Here is a 15,869-nt window from a genome sequence, read left to right as displayed (position 1 = left end):
GCATGAATACTCTGTTTTGAAATACATTTAACCAAGTGAGTTACATTTAATTTTACAGTGTCTTTTTTGTGAAAAACGACATGAAAAGATAACAAGGAAATGAATTGAATGCAGTAAATCTTTATTTTATTAATAAAAGTGTTGTTATTTGTTAGATTGACATTTTAAGGTGTTCCAAAAGCATTTGTTGATGGCCGAGAACATCCTGACAAAGATGGAGGGTTTGTGTTTCTTCTCCTTGGGTTGAGAAGTGGAGAGACAACTCTCTGGAAGTGGAGCCATGACAGCCTTTGGCACTGTGTTGGGTACTAGAGACCGAAGGGAAAGTTGGCATGAACTTTAGTCAACAAACCTACATGGACTTGGTTTTAAAATTATTGAGTGCTCATCCTTTCATGTTGCTAATGTTGTGGGACTGTGAAATATTATGCCGTTTATATATATTTATATATATATATTTTATATCAGAGTTTATATAAAAAACTGTGATAAAATAATAATTAGCCGTTAGACTTACATATGCAATGGTCCTCTTCCTGGGGAACCTTAATCTGGTCCTGGGCTTCCTCTGAGGGCTGTACCTGCTTTTTGTTGCGCCGCCTGAAGCACTTATTGTTTCAAAATAAAATGTCTTACTGAATGTAATTCTTAAAACAACATAATTTAGACAACAGCAACAAGTATAAAGTAATGCCATTGAGAGGTATTCATATTATGTAGTAAGATACCCAACAGCAAGTAATAAACACCAAAAAAATTACAGCAAAACTCAATAATAACATTTCACATAGACCCATTTCTGGTTTACCTTGAGGTTGAGTCTGAACTTGGAAAACTTTGGGAGGAATCTGAACCTCCATTTGCCTTGTTTCACAGCCCGAGGAGAACTGGAATCACTCTGGGCCTGCTCCACAGACCCAGTAGCAATGATGGATGCCTCTCTGTCATGGATGTTGTCCTCCACTGTGTGACTAGAGGCTCCAGAAATGTTGTCCATCACTTGGTGACATATCGCGCTTGTGAACAGATTCACTGTGTCATCGTAAACCTGCGAAGAACTAGCAGACACCAGAGAGCTACTACCATCAAGTACAGTCACTAGAGAAGTAGTGGAACTTGAGCTACGGTGACTAGATGTGCTCGACGGAACATCGTAAAGGGAGGCTTCCTGATCCAAGCCCCACAATGAAGGAGGCAAGATCAAAGGAAGCAGCAATTGCTTCACTAACTCCTCAGCGAACATGTAGATGAGTTTGGAGGAGAAGGGTTTCCCCACTTGGTTTTCCCTCCTTGCTAGGTTAAGCAAAACTGTGTCAGAGACACACTTAGCGACTGCCACCGATTTGATTAGTGGGATGCTGTTCTGCTCCCGAATGAGGCTCTCAAGTTGAGCAACAAGGTCATGGCACAATGAGTGAATCTTCTCCTTTGAGATAAGTTCTTCTAGTGATGTTAGATCAGAGTCTGGAGAAGTGATCTGCTGCATCACTTCAGGATCAAGATGGTCAATGATGAAGCTCACCACACCATTCAGGGTTTTTCCTAGGTCACTCAATGAGGCCCCGGATGCAATATCATCGCTTGCATCAATACATGTGCTTCTAATGACAGGGAAGCTACTGTCCAGTAACTCAGTTGACATTGGAGTTCCTGGGAGAGTGTGAGTATTGCTCAATCTCTGAGACCTTGAGCCTTTTGAAGCAGTAGATAAAGAAGTTGAAGGCCTTTGAAGCTCTTGCCACTCTTGCTCTGTATCATCCTCACTGCAAACTGTCTCCACACCCTCCAGCATCATTCCCACAATGCCATGGAGTTGCACCAGCTCCCGTGAGGTCATCAATTCCTCCGATCTGGTCATTTCCTCTTGGATGGCAAGCAAGATTTGACTGCTGCTTTTTTTGGCTTGCATGATGATAACATCTGTGGTTTTTACATCTGGTTGATGATGCCGGATGAAAAACTCTCTCAGGTTGTTCCGCAGGTGCCTATAAATAGTCTGTGCTGTAGACCAAAGTTTAAAGTCAGAAATGGCAACAGCACTTTGCCAGCTCTTGCTTGATGTCTCAGAATAACTTGTGGTACCATGTAGAAGGGCAGAATCAGTTGGCTGTAGACTATCAGTTGATTCGGTGGTCTGCAACAGGCTCTTCATGTCTTTCACAACGGCTGCAACAACCCCAAAAGAGGATGAGTCCATGCTCATAAAGGAAGTTGAGGAGGAATCCTGTTGAATGCCAAAATCTGATTGACTGACCCGACTAGTGTGGGAGTCTGATATGCTGGAACTTCCTGAGTTGGAAAAGCACCTGACAGATTCAATTAGGACTTGTTTCACTCGTTTCACAGCCTGTGTCTGAAACGTTTCACTGGAGAGTTCGCAAATTAATGCATTTGGAGAAACGCACAAACTCTCTGATGAAGAAGTTGCAGAACTTGCGGCAGAGATGACCTTTAACCAAGCTATGACATGGTCCACAAACTCAGTAGCCAAAAGGGACGTATCCGATGACATCTTTTCATGTGAATATGTCAATTCTTCCTCAGGAACTTCTGGCTTGTAACATGACACAATTGTGCTCACAACCTCCTTAGTGGTAGAGTCGAGGTGAAGCTGAATGATCTGAGGGCTAAGAGCCATAAGTCTGGAGCTTTCGCTCTGATGTCTATGAAGAGCCACTTCTCCTGGTGATATGATCCCTGGAAGCATACGCTCACTCTTGTTGGATCCAAATAACTTTTGGTTCAAAGTAGGAGCAGAAATGTTTTTAGCTTGCTCTAGATTCTCCTCTTTGTCTCGTTCTGAGCTGTTAGGGGCCAAAAGTCGAGAGTAAAATCCCCTCAGCGTATTCTGCAACCTTTTAGAAAGGTTAAGGGCCGCGGGTAGAGCTTTCATTTTTGTGAAATCTGATTGTGCGATACATGTCATATCGCTCAGAAAGGAATCCATAATTTCAGAGGCTTCAGAACCTACATTAATTGTAGTTGTTAAAAGTTCTGGCATAGCTGGCAGATTCCTTTCACTGGCCAGATTACATGAATGCTCAGGTGTGCAAGCAGACATTTGTGCAGATAGACTTCTGCTAGACCTAATGAGCACTTCGCTAATAGCGTTAGTGGCTTCTGACTTCAATTCACCACTGGAGAATTTCTCAATGGTTGTCATTACAGGAGATCCAAGCTTTTTCTCAGAAGGTGAAAGTATGAGGATGTTTGGACTCACCAAGCTGCCAGAGGACACAGTCTCTTTCAGATTGTTTTTCTCTGCTAGGGAGTCTTCCAGAAGACCACCAACACTATCCCTTGAAGCCAAAACATTTACTTTGTGTGTTATTTCTCGAAGCACATCCATTGTTCCTTGCTCTCCTCCCTGGCATTCTCTGGAGTTGACCATAACAGCCATGACCTCTCCTGTCAATGGTGCAAGAGAAGCCTCAATGTCCACATTCTCCTTAGATGGATTGGTTTTGGCTTGAGGCGCAGCCTGTCCAGTGATTCCAAACCTCCGCAACTTGGCACAGATAACAGACACCAGCTTCTGGGCGGCCTGCATGGCATATCGCCTGCCAGTGTCACACAACACTGGTCTTGATTTACCTGAGCTGGAACAGGAGATGATCAGTGAGATGTCAGAGTTCACCTGACTCACAACATCTCTGACCAAAGATCTGGTCAATCCAGGTGAGCCAGAAGAGCAGGATTGATCACCCAGCGTTTGGAGAATTGTGGCCTCTGTGATCCCAAAGAGGGCATTCAGAGGATCTGTCAGTCGAACGTCTACTCGATGTGCCCTCTGCAACGACGTCTGGGAACTTCAAAACAAACACAATAATTTATCAGTCTTGGCTAATGTTTACATATTGATCTCTAAAAATAACTCTACAAATTCACCTAAATCCCAATAATTATAATATTTAGTTCTCTAAAGATGTGGTGCCTGCCTTCTTATTTTACCATAAAAACAGTCGTAAAAACAGTCGTTCATTAGCTTTTCATTCTTAGAAGTGTCATATGCTGTGTAATGTGTGAAAAAGTTGGTTTGAATTTAGTATGTACACGGTGCTAAGATCAGTCAGGTCAGGCACACAGTTGAAGTGTGGTCGGTGAACATACCTTGTGGAAGAACGTGGAGTGGGTGTGTGGGAGCTGTAATAATGTCTGCCACTGCCAGGCCTCTTAGGTAGACCATCTTCATTCAATTTCACCACATGTTCCTGGATGCTTGCAATGTTGGCGCACTCTGATCCAGTCAGCGAGGGAGAGGAACTAGCTTCTCCAGCGGAATCCAGCTCTAATATTTGTGCAAGGGTCGGGATGAGGATCTCTACCGCAATGTGGGAAACCGTTTTCGCTATCTTCCTACACATTTTGGCAAGTTGTACTTTGGTTGTCTGTTTCAATACAAAAAAAAGAGCATAATATTTATTATTGAGCGCCTGTGTTGTCAAGTGCTTAGTTAGTCAATATGATAAACTTCATGTCCAACTTTCTATCAAATAATCACACATCAAATGTTGACAGATAAACTTACAGGATTTCTCATGCCCTCCTGAATCACCTTCCACTGCCTGATAAAGACACAAGTTAACAGGTTCAGTTGTTTTGTAGTGGTCCAGACAGGGTTGTTGTATAAAGAATGGATGCTATTTAAAGATTTTGAGCATACCTATCAGTGAGATTCCTCATGAAATTGATGAGGATTGGGAAGCAGGCGTCCTCTTCCATTACTGAGGGGTAAAGTTGACTCTTGCGTAATTCCTCATGTAAGAGTTGAATTACGGCCGCTCTGTTTCGGTATTTATCTGGATAGTGAGCTCGGGGTGAACAGAATGCCACTGAGGAACCTAAAGGACAAAAATAAATTAGTTTTTAAAATAATGAATCTGCACAACAAAAGGAACAAAACAGTACATGTACTAGGAAAATAAATAGTTTAATATAGAAAAATCTCTAACCTTCTTCAGTGCCTTGGTCTGCTGATTTTTTGGGGGCCTTCAAGAATACAGTTTTCAAATCACACATTATTATTTGTAACATCAAGTTAAAGCAGTCCATTATTTAGCCAATTGATAGCAAGATAGATTCAAACCTAGAAAATAACGCAAGTGGCCAGAGGACCAATCACACCTTCCTCTCATTCTTTCTATCCTATACAGTGTTTATCAAAATGAAAGTAAGGAGTTTTTTTAATATGTAGAGATTCTGTAAACTTTTTGTTGAAAAGCTGTGAAGCTGTTGAAAGACTGCCTCCTTTTCATCTGACATTGAATCAAGTTTGTAAAATGAAACAGGATAGATTAAAACCTAGCAAAAACATTTTAAAAAATGATAAGAGGACCAATCTTACCTTGCCACACATAACCTTCTTCTCTTCCTTTAGTTGAGCGTCTGGTATCTCTGCCTCCACCTCCTCTTCCATCCCTTTCTCCTGGTGGCTATCTTCCAAGTCCTGTTGAAATCAAGTGTTGTTATAATCATCATAACTAGCCTGTAAAAAAATTACAGCAAAACTCAATAATAACATTTCACTTAGACCCATTTCTGGTTTACCTTGAGGTTGAGTCTGAACTTGGAAAACTTTGGGAGGAATCTGAACCTCCATTTGCCTTGTTTCACAGCCCGAGGAGAACTGGAATCACTCTGGGCCTGCTCCACAGACCCAGTAGCAATGATGGATGCCTCTCTGTCATGGATGTTGTCCTCCACTGTGTGACTAGAGGCTCCAGAAATGTTGTCCATCACTTGGTGACATATCGCGCTTGTGAACAGATTCACTGTGTCATCGTAAACCTGCGAAGAACTAGCAGACACCAGAGAGCTACTACCATCAAGTACAGTCACTAGAGAAGTAGTGGAACTTGAGCTGCGGTGACTAGATGAGCTCGACGGAACATCGTAAAGGGAAGCTTCCTGATCCATTTCCCACAATGAGGGAGGCAAGATCAAAGGAAGCAGCAATTGCTTCACTAACTCCTCAGCGAACATGTAGATGAGTTTGGAGGAGAACGGTTTCCCCACTTGGTTTTCCCTCCTTGCTAGGTTAAGCAAAACTGTGTCAGAGACACACTTAGCGACTGCCACCGATTTGATTAGTGGGATGCTGTTCTGCTCCCGAATGAGGCTCTCAAGTTGAGCAACAAGGTCATGGCACAATGAGTGAATCTTCTCCTTTGAGATAAGTTCTTCTAGTGATGTTAGATTAGAGTCTGGAGAAGTGATCTGCTGCATCACTTCAGGATCAAGATGTTCAATGATGAAGCTCACCACACCATTCAGGGTTTTTCCTAGGTCACTCAATGAGGCCCCGGATGCAATATCATCGCTTGCATCAATACATGTGCTTCTAATGACAGGGAAGCTACTGTCCAGTAACTCAGTTGACATTGGAGTTCCTGGGAGAGTGTGAGTATTGCTCAATCTCTGAGACCTTGAGCCTTTTGAAGCAGTAGATAAAGAAGTTGAAGGCCTTTGAAGCTCTTGCCACTCTTGCTCTGTATCATCCTCACTGCAAATTGTCTCCACACCCTCCAGCATCATTCCCACAATGCCATGGAGTTGCACCAGCTCCCGTGAGGTCATCAATTCCTCCGATCTGGTCATTTCCTCTTGGATGGCAAGCAAGATTTGACTGCTGCTTTTTTTGGCTTGCATTATGATAGCATCTGTGGTTTTTACATCTGGTTGATGATGCCGGATGAAAAAGTCTCTCAGGTTGTTCCGCAGGTGCCTATAAATAGTCTGTGCTGTAGACCAAAGTTTAAAGTCAGAAATGGCAACACCACTTTGCCAGCTCTTGCTTGATGTCTCAGAATAACTTGTGGTGCCATGTAGAAGGGCAGAATCAGTTGGCTGTAGACTATCAGTTGATTCGGTGGTCTGCAACAGGCTCTTCATGTCTTTCACAACGGCTGCAACAACCCCAAAAGAGGATGAGTCCATGCTCATAAAGGAAGTTGAGGAGGAATCCTGTTGAATGCCAAAATCTGATTGACTGACCAGACTAGTGTGGGACTCTGATATGCTGGAACTTCCTGAGTTGGAAAAGCACCTGACAGATTCAATTAGGACTTGTTTCACTCGTTTCACAGCCTGTGTCTGAAACGTTTCACTGGAGAGTTCGCAAATTAATGCATTTGGAGAAACGCACAAACTCTCTGATGAAGAAGTTGCAGAACTTGCGGCAGAGATGACCTTTAACCAAGCTATGACATGGTCCACAAACTCAGTAGCCAAAAGGGACGTATCCGATGACATCTTTTCATGTGAATATGTCAATTCTTCCTCAGGAACTTCTGGCTTGTAACATGACACAATTGTGCTCACAACCTCCTTAGTGGTAGAGTCGAGGTGAAACTGAATGATCTGAGGGCTAAGAGCCATAGGTCTGGAGCTTTCGCTCTGATGTCTATGAAGAGCCACTTCTCCTGGTGATATGATCCCTGGAAGCATACGCTCATTCTTGTTGGATCCAAATAACTTTTGGATCAAAGTAGGAGCAGAAATGTTTTTAGCTTGCTCTAGATTCTCCTCTTTGTCTCGTTCTGAGCTGTTAGGGGCCAAAAGTCGAGAGTAAAATCCCCTCAGCGTATTCTGCAACCTTTTAGAAAGGTTAAGGGCCGCTGGTAGAGCTTTCATTTTTGTGAAATCTGATTGTGCGATACATGTCATATCGCTCAGAAAGGAATCCATAATTTCAGAGGCTTCAGAATCTACATTAATTGTAGTTGTTAAAAGTTCTGGCATAGCTGGCAGATTCCTTTCACTGGCCAGATTACATGAATGCTCAGGTGTGCAAGCAGACATTTGTGCAGATAGACTTCTGCTAGACCTAATGAGCACTTCGCTAATAGCGTTAGTGGCTTCTGACTTCAATTCACCACTGGAGAATTTCTCTATGGTTGTCATTACAGGAGATCCAAGCTTTTTCTCAGAAGGTGAAAGTATGAGGATGTTTGGACTCACCAAGCTGCCAGAGGATACAGTCTCTTTCAGATTTTTTTCCTCTGCTAGGGAGTCTTCCAGAAGACCACCAACACTATCCCTTGAAGCCAAAACATTTACTTTGTGTGTTATTTCTCGAAGCACATCCATTGTTCCTTGCTCTCCTCCCTGGCATTCTCTGGAGTTGACCATAACAGCCATGACCTCTCCTGTCAATGGTGCAAGAGAAGCCTCAATGTCCACATTCTCCTTAGATGGATTGGTTTTGGCTTGAGGCGCAGCCTGTCCAGTGATTCCAAACCTCCGCAACTTGGCACAGATAACAGACACCAGCTTCTGGGCGGCCTGCATGGCATATCGCCTGCCAGTGTCACACAACACTGGTCTTGATTTACCTGAGCTGGAACAGGAGATGATCAGTGAGATGTCAGAGTTCACCTGACTCACGACATCTCTGACCAAAGATCTGGTCAATCCAGGTGAGCAGGATTGATCACCCAGCGTTTGGAGAATTGTGGCCTCTGTGATCCCAAAGAGGGCATTCAGAGGATCTGTCAGTCGAACGTCTACTCGATGTGCCCTCTGCAACGACGTCTGGGAACTTCAAAACAAACACAAGAATTGATCAGTCTTGGCTAATGTTTACATATTGATCTCTGCAAATCAATACTTTAAATTCACCTAAATCCCAATAATTATAATATTTGGTTCTCTGAAGATGTGGTGTCTGCCTTCTTACTTTACCATAAAAACAAGTTGTTCATTAGCTTTTCATTCTTAGACGTGTCATATGCTGTGTAATGTGTGAAAAAGTTGGTTTGAATTCAGTATGTACACGGTGCTAAGATCAGTCAGGTCAGGCACACAGTTGAAGTGTGGTCGGTGAACATACCTTGTGGAAGAACGTGGAGTGGGTGTGTGGGAGCTGTAATAATGTCTGCCACTGCCAGGCCTCTTAGGTAGACCATCTTCATTCAATTTCACCACATGTTCCTGGATGCTTCCAATGTTGGCGCACTCTGATCCAGTCAGCGAGGGAGAGGAACTAGCTTCTCCAGCGGAATCCAGCTCTAATATTTGTGCAAGGGTCGGGATGAGGATCTCTACTGCAATGTGGGAAACCGTTTTCGCTATCTTCCTACACATTTTGGCAAGTTGTACTTTGGTTGTCTGTTTCAATACAAAAAAAAGAGCATAATATTTATTATTGAGCGCCTGTGTTGTCAAGTGCTTAGTTAGTCAATATGATAAACTTCATGTCCAACTTTCTATCAAATAATCACACATCAAATGTTGACAGATAAACTTACAGGATTTCTCATGCCCTCCTGAATCACCTTCCACTGCCTGATAAAGACACAAGTTAACAGGTTCAGTTGTTTTGTAGTGGTCCAGACAGGGTTGTTGTATAAAGAATGGATGCTATTTAAAGATTTTGAGCATACCTATCAGTGAGATTCCTCATGAAATTGATGAGGATTGGGAAGCAGGCGTCCTCTTCCATTCCTGAGGGGTAAAGTTGACTCTTGCGTAATTCCTCATGTAAGAGTTGAATTACGGCCGCTCTGTTTTGGTATTTATCTGGATAGTGAGCTCGGGGTGAACAGAATGCCACTGAGGAACCGAAAGGACAAAAATAAATTCGTTTTTAAAATAATGAATCTGCACAACAAAAGGAACAAAACAGTACATGTACTAGGAAAATAAATAGTTTAATATAGAAAAATCTCTAACCTTCTTCAGTGCCTTGGTCTGCTGATTTTTTGGGGGCCTTCAAGAATACAGTTTTCAAATCACACATTATTATTTGTAACATCAAGTTAAAGCAGTCCATTATTTAGCCAATTGATAGCAAGATAGATTCAAACCTAGAAAATAACGCAAGTGGCCAGATGACCAATCACACCTTCCTCTCATTCTTTCTATCCTATACAGTGTTTATCAAAATGAAAGTAAGGAGTTTTTTTAATATGTAGAGATTCTGTAAACTTTTTGTTGAAAAGCTGTGAAGCTGTTGAAAGACTGCCTCCTTTTCATCTGACATTGAATCAAGTTTGTAAAAATGAAACAGGATAGATTAAAACCTAGCAAAAAAAATGTAAAAAATGATAAGAGGACCAATTTTACCTTGCCAGACATGACCTTCTTCTCTTCCTTTAGTTGAGCGTCTGGTTTCTCTGCCTCCACCTCCACCTCCTCTTCCATCCCTTTCTCCTGGTCGCTATCTTCCAAGTCCTGTTGTAATCAATTGTTGTTGTTATAATCATCATAACTAGCCTATTTCAGTTATCCTCAAAATGAAAGTCATTAAAAGTGTTTTAACCCATTAAGCTTTTTATCTGTAGACATTGTGAAAAGTTGTGTTAATAAGACGTAACACAAAGCTGCCAAAATAGACCTACCTCTTCCTTGTCTGACTTTAAATGAATTTGTAAAACGAAACCAAAAAGTGCAGAAATGTGTTCTAGTTATATGCTATGCCATCTAAGCACAGTCTGCACCAAGGACACAGCAGAGAAGTGTCCGCGTGAACTGCATCCAAAGTACTCAAACAGGTGTTGACCATTAGAGATCCTATTAAATAAAAGCATTCTAATTCCAAGGTTCTAATTCCTAATTCTATGGTGTTGACCTTATTGACGTCATAATGATGGCATAGTGGACAACGGGTGGCCCTGCACAGGAATTTGAATGCAACCATGGAAAATAGTCTAATATGATAAAAAATAAATATCTCGGTTGCAGTAATAATAAGGCCTATATGGAAGGAAAGGGGATACCTAGTCAGTTGCGCAAATGAATTGCATTCAAATGAAATGTGTCTTCGGCATTTATCCCAAGCCCTCTGACAAGGCATAATAACTGGTTCCATCCACACAGTTAGACCTACGCGACAATATAACAGCTAGGCCTATGTGATATATTTCCTTCATCACATGCAAGTCAACCCAATAGAAGTTCAACTTGGTTGATTTAAAAAAAGATGTATGCTATTACTCACCATTCTTTACGTCGACAAACCGTGTGTCGACTTTGTCACAGCTGTCAGCAAAAAAAAAACAATGGTGTGAAAGTAGGACTGCGCAAACAACACGAAAACAGATGCGATTGGAGATTCAGTTTAAGAATAATTGTAATTGACAGCGACTGAATCGGAATACAGCGATCTCACGTTCAGCACCAAAGTGCAGTGGACAGCGGTCGTCTCTCGTGCAACCCCATCCTTCAGTAATAGGCCTATAACAAAAAGTGTCGGGTCGAAGTTTGGGTGAAAACACGAAGTAAAGATTGTAGCTTTAAGGCAAACTATGGGGGAAATGACACGGGCGATAGCACTATCTGTCCGTTCTGATCTGGATGGTAGCAAAATACAAGGTTTTGACTATATTTTGCATTAGGCAAAGTAAGAAATATTTTTAAATATAGCCATAGCTTTCAATAAGCGACATAAGGCACTTACTTTTTCTTCATCCATCTCTGTGTTGAATTGATGAAAATGTTTCTGTGGTGGGATGTCAATTAATAATGATAGGCTACACAATGGTTGTACATGACGTAACAGAGAGATGGGCGTGTGTATGCCTTTGTGGCGTTATCAATCTAAAATAAATGCTAAGATTTAAAAATAAAACAGTTTTGCCATAAGCATTCACACATGTCTAAAAAATATTCTAAATCCATAACATGGTTTGTTCACCATAGTGCCAACCTCATCCCTTAGTAATAGGCCTATAGAAAAAGTGGCTGGGCAGCAGTGCTTTTTAGCTGAAAAACGAATGAAGGATTTTAGCTTTAAGGCAAACTAGGGGAAAACAACGACACGTGCTCATGACACTGTCTCCAAGGTTCTAATCTAAATGGTAGCAAAATATAAGGTTTTGATTATGTTTAGTTGTACATGACATAACGATGTGTCTGTAGGCTTGTTCTACATTGCAGCCGAAAGTGCAGGCGATTTCCGAATGACTGATCTACAATACAAAGAACCTTGAATCCTAAATAAATCTCATTGTTATTTGTAGATCCGTCAGTCAGTCACAATTTACCCAGGACACATAATGGTTTTGATCCTCTCGAACACGTATTTTTGTATTTCGCTCCTTTTTTCGTATTCCCGTGGGGGAAACGTCATCAACAAGAGACAAAATAGGTTTCCAAAGGAAAGCCTTTTTAGAGAAATACAGACCATCTAATTTAGCTTTTGGTACTATTACCTGTGTTTAACGCATTTCCTCTGATATGTATAATCACATTTGTAATTTGGGTATACTAATTTGCTAAATTATAGTGTGTTAACTAATTAATTATTCGTCAAGAAAGGTTGAGCGACTCAACTGTTTCTCAACTGTGCGAGGACCTCACTGGAAAACGAAACATACACGCCAGTGTCTCTGAATTCTAAAATATAGCTAGCTAAATGATTATTTATTGCCGCAGATAATAAGGTAATGTCTTCTGTTTGATTTGCTACCTTTTAAAATCTTTTGAAACAGCCATACTGTTATTTGTTAGACTGAGTAAGTCGCTAGAAAGTTAACGTTTAATTAGGTTGTTAGCTAACTTAGTTCGAATGAGCTAAATACATATAAGCATGCACATTAGCTACATAACGTAGACTCCGTGTTCTCACTTGTAGAATTCAAAACACTAGATAACTAATGATGAATGAATGCCAATACCTTCAGTGCAATGTTACTCAGCCATGAGTATGAGATATATCATGAGATATGATCATTCACAGGTGTAGTTAAACACATAATGGTAGACACAGAGGAAAGAGTCGTAGGTGGTGGTGGTGCCCTATCATCTACCATGAACCCAGGTGGAAAGAACAAAGAGAATGAGAAGAAGAAGAGGTCCCGTGTGAAGCAGCTGCTTGCAGACGTGAAGAAGCAGGTGGACTTCTGGTTTGGGGATGTCAACCTTCACAAGGACAGGTTTCTAAGACGACTCATTGAGGAGTCACGAGATGGATGTAAGTAGTTGTAATGGGCAGCATTTGGCGTCATTGTCCCATCCTACGTAGCTGTTGCCTGATCCTGATAACATAGCAGAAAACACCAACAATAAGTGTTTTGTCTATCTTGTGGTCAGGGTAGAATTTTGGCCCATATTTGTGATGGAGATTAAGGGATAACATACAACAATCATCCTATTCTCACTCGTCCTGTACTGCTACTTTGGAATTATGTTCCTGTCAACTAACAGTGGTTTTATTTTCTACAGATGTTGATATATCTGTTTTGACGTCCTTCAACCGAATGAAAAATCTGACAACTGATTGCAAATTGATTGCAAGGGCAATTAAAAATTCATCTGTCGTTGAGGTCAAGTATTACTGTACATAATCTGTTTTTCAGTTGCTGGTTGGAATTTTGTATTGAAATCTTAGACATATGGTGTTCACTGTGATCTGTTTTGGTCTTTCAGGTCAACCTAGAGGGAACTAAAGTTCGACGGCAGCGTCCAATTGGAGAGGATCCGAAAGATGTAGACAACCGAACAGTCTATGTGGTAAATACCAGTTTTGTTCATGTTTGTCAAGTCATGATGTGGTCCTTTGAATACAAAACGCTATATTAAATAAATATATTTTTCCCCCAGGAGCTTCTGCCCAAGAAAGTAACACACGACTGGCTAGAACGAGTGTTTACCAAATGTGGAAATGTGGTTTACGTCAGTGTACCGAGATACAAAACCACGGGCCACTCCAAAGGGTTCGCCTTCATTGAGTTTGAGACGGAAGAGGAGGCACAGAAAGCCATAGAGGTGAGATATAAAGATTCCTCTGTAATGACTTTTGTGATCAAATGGATGTGTCCTACCTAGTAATAAGGTAGAGAACTAACCATGTTCTCCTCGTCCAGATGCTGAACAACCCTCCAGAGGACGCCCCCAGGAAACCTGGCATCTTCCCTAAGACCAAGAACAGGAAGCCTATCCCCGATCCTCCCACCCTGAACACCACACTAGGTGGGTATTGGGAAGAATAAAGCATTGCTGGTTAACTCCAGAGTGACTACACACAATTACAACAAATGCATATTTTGGAAGCTTTTTAGTTAAGTGCCAACATTTAAGTGTCAAGTTAAAGCCCTTTACCATCTGTTAAACTACTGTGTCTGTTTTTTGCAGACGAGGAAGAGGAAAAGAAAAGGAGGAAGAAGAAGAAGTCCCGGGGCAGCACCAAAGAGGACACCCCGTCACAGGCTGAGACGACAGTGGGCGGGGCCAAAGAACAAGAAATAGAATCTGAGTCTAAGCCCTCTGACAGGAAGAGGAAATGCACTGCCGAGGGTGCAGAGGTTGTAGCACCTGAGGGGGGCACAGATAAGGCCCCTGCCAAAAGGCTAGAGAAGAAGAGACGCCGGTCCCAGGCAGGGGAAAGCTCAGAGAGTGACGTCCAGGGAGACATGCCCGCTAAGCTGAGAAGGATGAGCGAGGGGGAGGAGGGCAAGGTGAAGGAGGAAGACAAGGTGAAGGAGAGCGATGGGAAAGGTAAGGATCTTCATTGTATTGAACCTACACATTGCTTGTGAACAGATAAAATCACTGGTTTTGGGTACAAGAAAATACATGTGGGCAGTTTTGACTAAATCCAGTCCAAAAGATGGTCTACTGGTCAGCAGAGACAAATAATGCCTAATAGTAATCTGGTGTCTTCAGATTTGCCTGTCAAGGTTGAGGAGGAAGAGGAGGAGAAGATGGACGACTCCCTTCTAAAAGCTAAGAGGAAGAGGAAGAAGAAGCACAAGGAGAGGGCGAAGATTGGTGAAGAGGTCATTCCTCTCCGTGTTCTCTCCAAGTAAGAACCTTCATGCATCTTTATGACTAATAGCCTGCTCTGAGTCAATCAGACCAATGGCATTGATTTAATCTAAATAAATCCCTAATTAAATTGGTCTAAACCATAGCATCTTTATTGAACAATCCAATACCCCAGTGTTAGACAAGATATTGTTATTCAAATCGAGAGCTTGCTCTCTCTCGTTCTCTTCTTTCTCTTCCTCCTTCTCTCCACACTCTCCCTTTTGCTGTCTGGATGGAAGGAAAGACTGGCTGAAGTTGAAGGTGGAGTATCTGACCCTGCAGAAGAGGAGCATGGGAGCTCTGAAGGCATGCCTGACCAAGTTCCACCACAAGGGGGCAGGAGCAGGAGAGAAAATGGAGATGGACACCAGTCTCCAACAGAAACAGACATCTCGTTAGTGCCTAATATTTATCCACTACTTACCTATCTGTCAGTAGTACAACTTCTGCATGTTTAAATCCCCTAGTACTCTCATATAAATCTCCCACATATTGATATTGAGTCACATGTTAGTTTGCTGTCCACATATTACATCAGAATAAATGCTGAAAATCATTTGAAACCGGTTCCCATACAGTTGACCATTTCCACACACAATATTATGTCTTCTTCACCATTTTTTTTCCCTAAGCTGAGGAGAGTAAGAAAGCAGGTGAAAAGGAGAGCCCCCTTGGCCCTCAGTTTGAGAGTGGCTGCATCGTCAGGATCACCCACACCACACCCTTACCTGGCAGAAAAGTCATCAAGGTAGAGATGAGCTTTTAACGCTCTTCTTTTACCATGTTTATTATGCATTCATTGTTTCACATACAAATGATTAGAGCCATGTGTTCTTCTAACTCCACGTTTGTGTGTATCTAGGACGCTCTCTCTGAGGTGTCCCCAGTGGTGTATGTGGACACCCTAGAGGGGGACGCCGAGGGTCACGTCCGCTTCAAGACTCCAGCAGAGGCCAAGGCCATCATTGACGCTCGCACCGAGCTGCAGCACAAACACAGCTGGCAGCTGGAGATCCTTTCTGGTAGGCTGACTCTCCCACTACTACCACTATAGTTCACCAAGGGCCCTGTTCAAATAATCTTTATTTGCAACCTTTCTTCCTCCCTTTGAGGCAAGCGCT

The 15,869-nt window shown here is 42.1% G+C and overlaps 2 protein-coding genes across 2 annotated transcripts in view; one reads left to right on the top strand and one right to left on the bottom strand.

The window, feature by feature from the left end:
• Positions 1-105: 105 nt before the first annotated feature.
• Positions 106-10,998, bottom strand: LOC110500882 (uncharacterized). The gene is made up of 15 exons (XM_036958116.2): positions 10,940-10,998; positions 10,066-10,173; positions 9,673-9,709; positions 9,384-9,552; positions 9,249-9,285; positions 8,831-9,108; positions 5,548-8,539; positions 5,345-5,446; positions 4,953-4,989; positions 4,664-4,841; positions 4,529-4,565; positions 4,111-4,388; positions 809-3,809; positions 518-608; positions 106-308 (listed from the first exon to the last, which is right to left on the bottom strand). The coding sequence occupies exons 1-15, from the start codon at positions 10,940-10,942 to the stop codon at positions 145-147; spliced, it is 7,512 nt and encodes a 2,503-aa protein (XP_036814011.2). The 5' UTR covers positions 10,943-10,998; the 3' UTR covers positions 106-144.
• Positions 10,999-12,046: 1,048 nt separating this feature from the next.
• The window catches only part of larp7 (La ribonucleoprotein 7, transcriptional regulator), a 10,261-nt gene continuing 6,438 nt past the window's right edge, over positions 12,047-15,869 (top strand). Inside the window, exons 1-11 of the mRNA XM_021578134.3 lie at positions 12,047-12,383; positions 12,680-12,913; positions 13,165-13,265; positions 13,369-13,452; positions 13,543-13,707; positions 13,806-13,911; positions 14,074-14,436; positions 14,605-14,743; positions 14,988-15,142; positions 15,381-15,496; positions 15,611-15,770. Of these exons, the coding sequence (XP_021433809.2) occupies positions 12,697-12,913; positions 13,165-13,265; positions 13,369-13,452; positions 13,543-13,707; positions 13,806-13,911; positions 14,074-14,436; positions 14,605-14,743; positions 14,988-15,142; positions 15,381-15,496; positions 15,611-15,770 (1,606 nt within the window). The 5' untranslated portion in view covers positions 12,047-12,383; positions 12,680-12,696. The remainder of the gene's footprint in view (positions 12,384-12,679; positions 12,914-13,164; positions 13,266-13,368; positions 13,453-13,542; positions 13,708-13,805; positions 13,912-14,073; positions 14,437-14,604; positions 14,744-14,987; positions 15,143-15,380; positions 15,497-15,610; positions 15,771-15,869) is intronic.

The sequence above is a fragment of the Oncorhynchus mykiss genome, chromosome 21, assembly GCF_057628025.1.
Source record: "Oncorhynchus mykiss isolate SJ-2025 chromosome 21, ASM5762802v1, whole genome shotgun sequence".
NCBI classification, from domain to species: domain Eukaryota; kingdom Metazoa; phylum Chordata; class Actinopteri; order Salmoniformes; family Salmonidae; genus Oncorhynchus; species Oncorhynchus mykiss.
The sequence above is the reverse complement of the archived record's forward strand: the minus strand, read 5'-3'. Positions and strand labels throughout refer to the sequence as shown.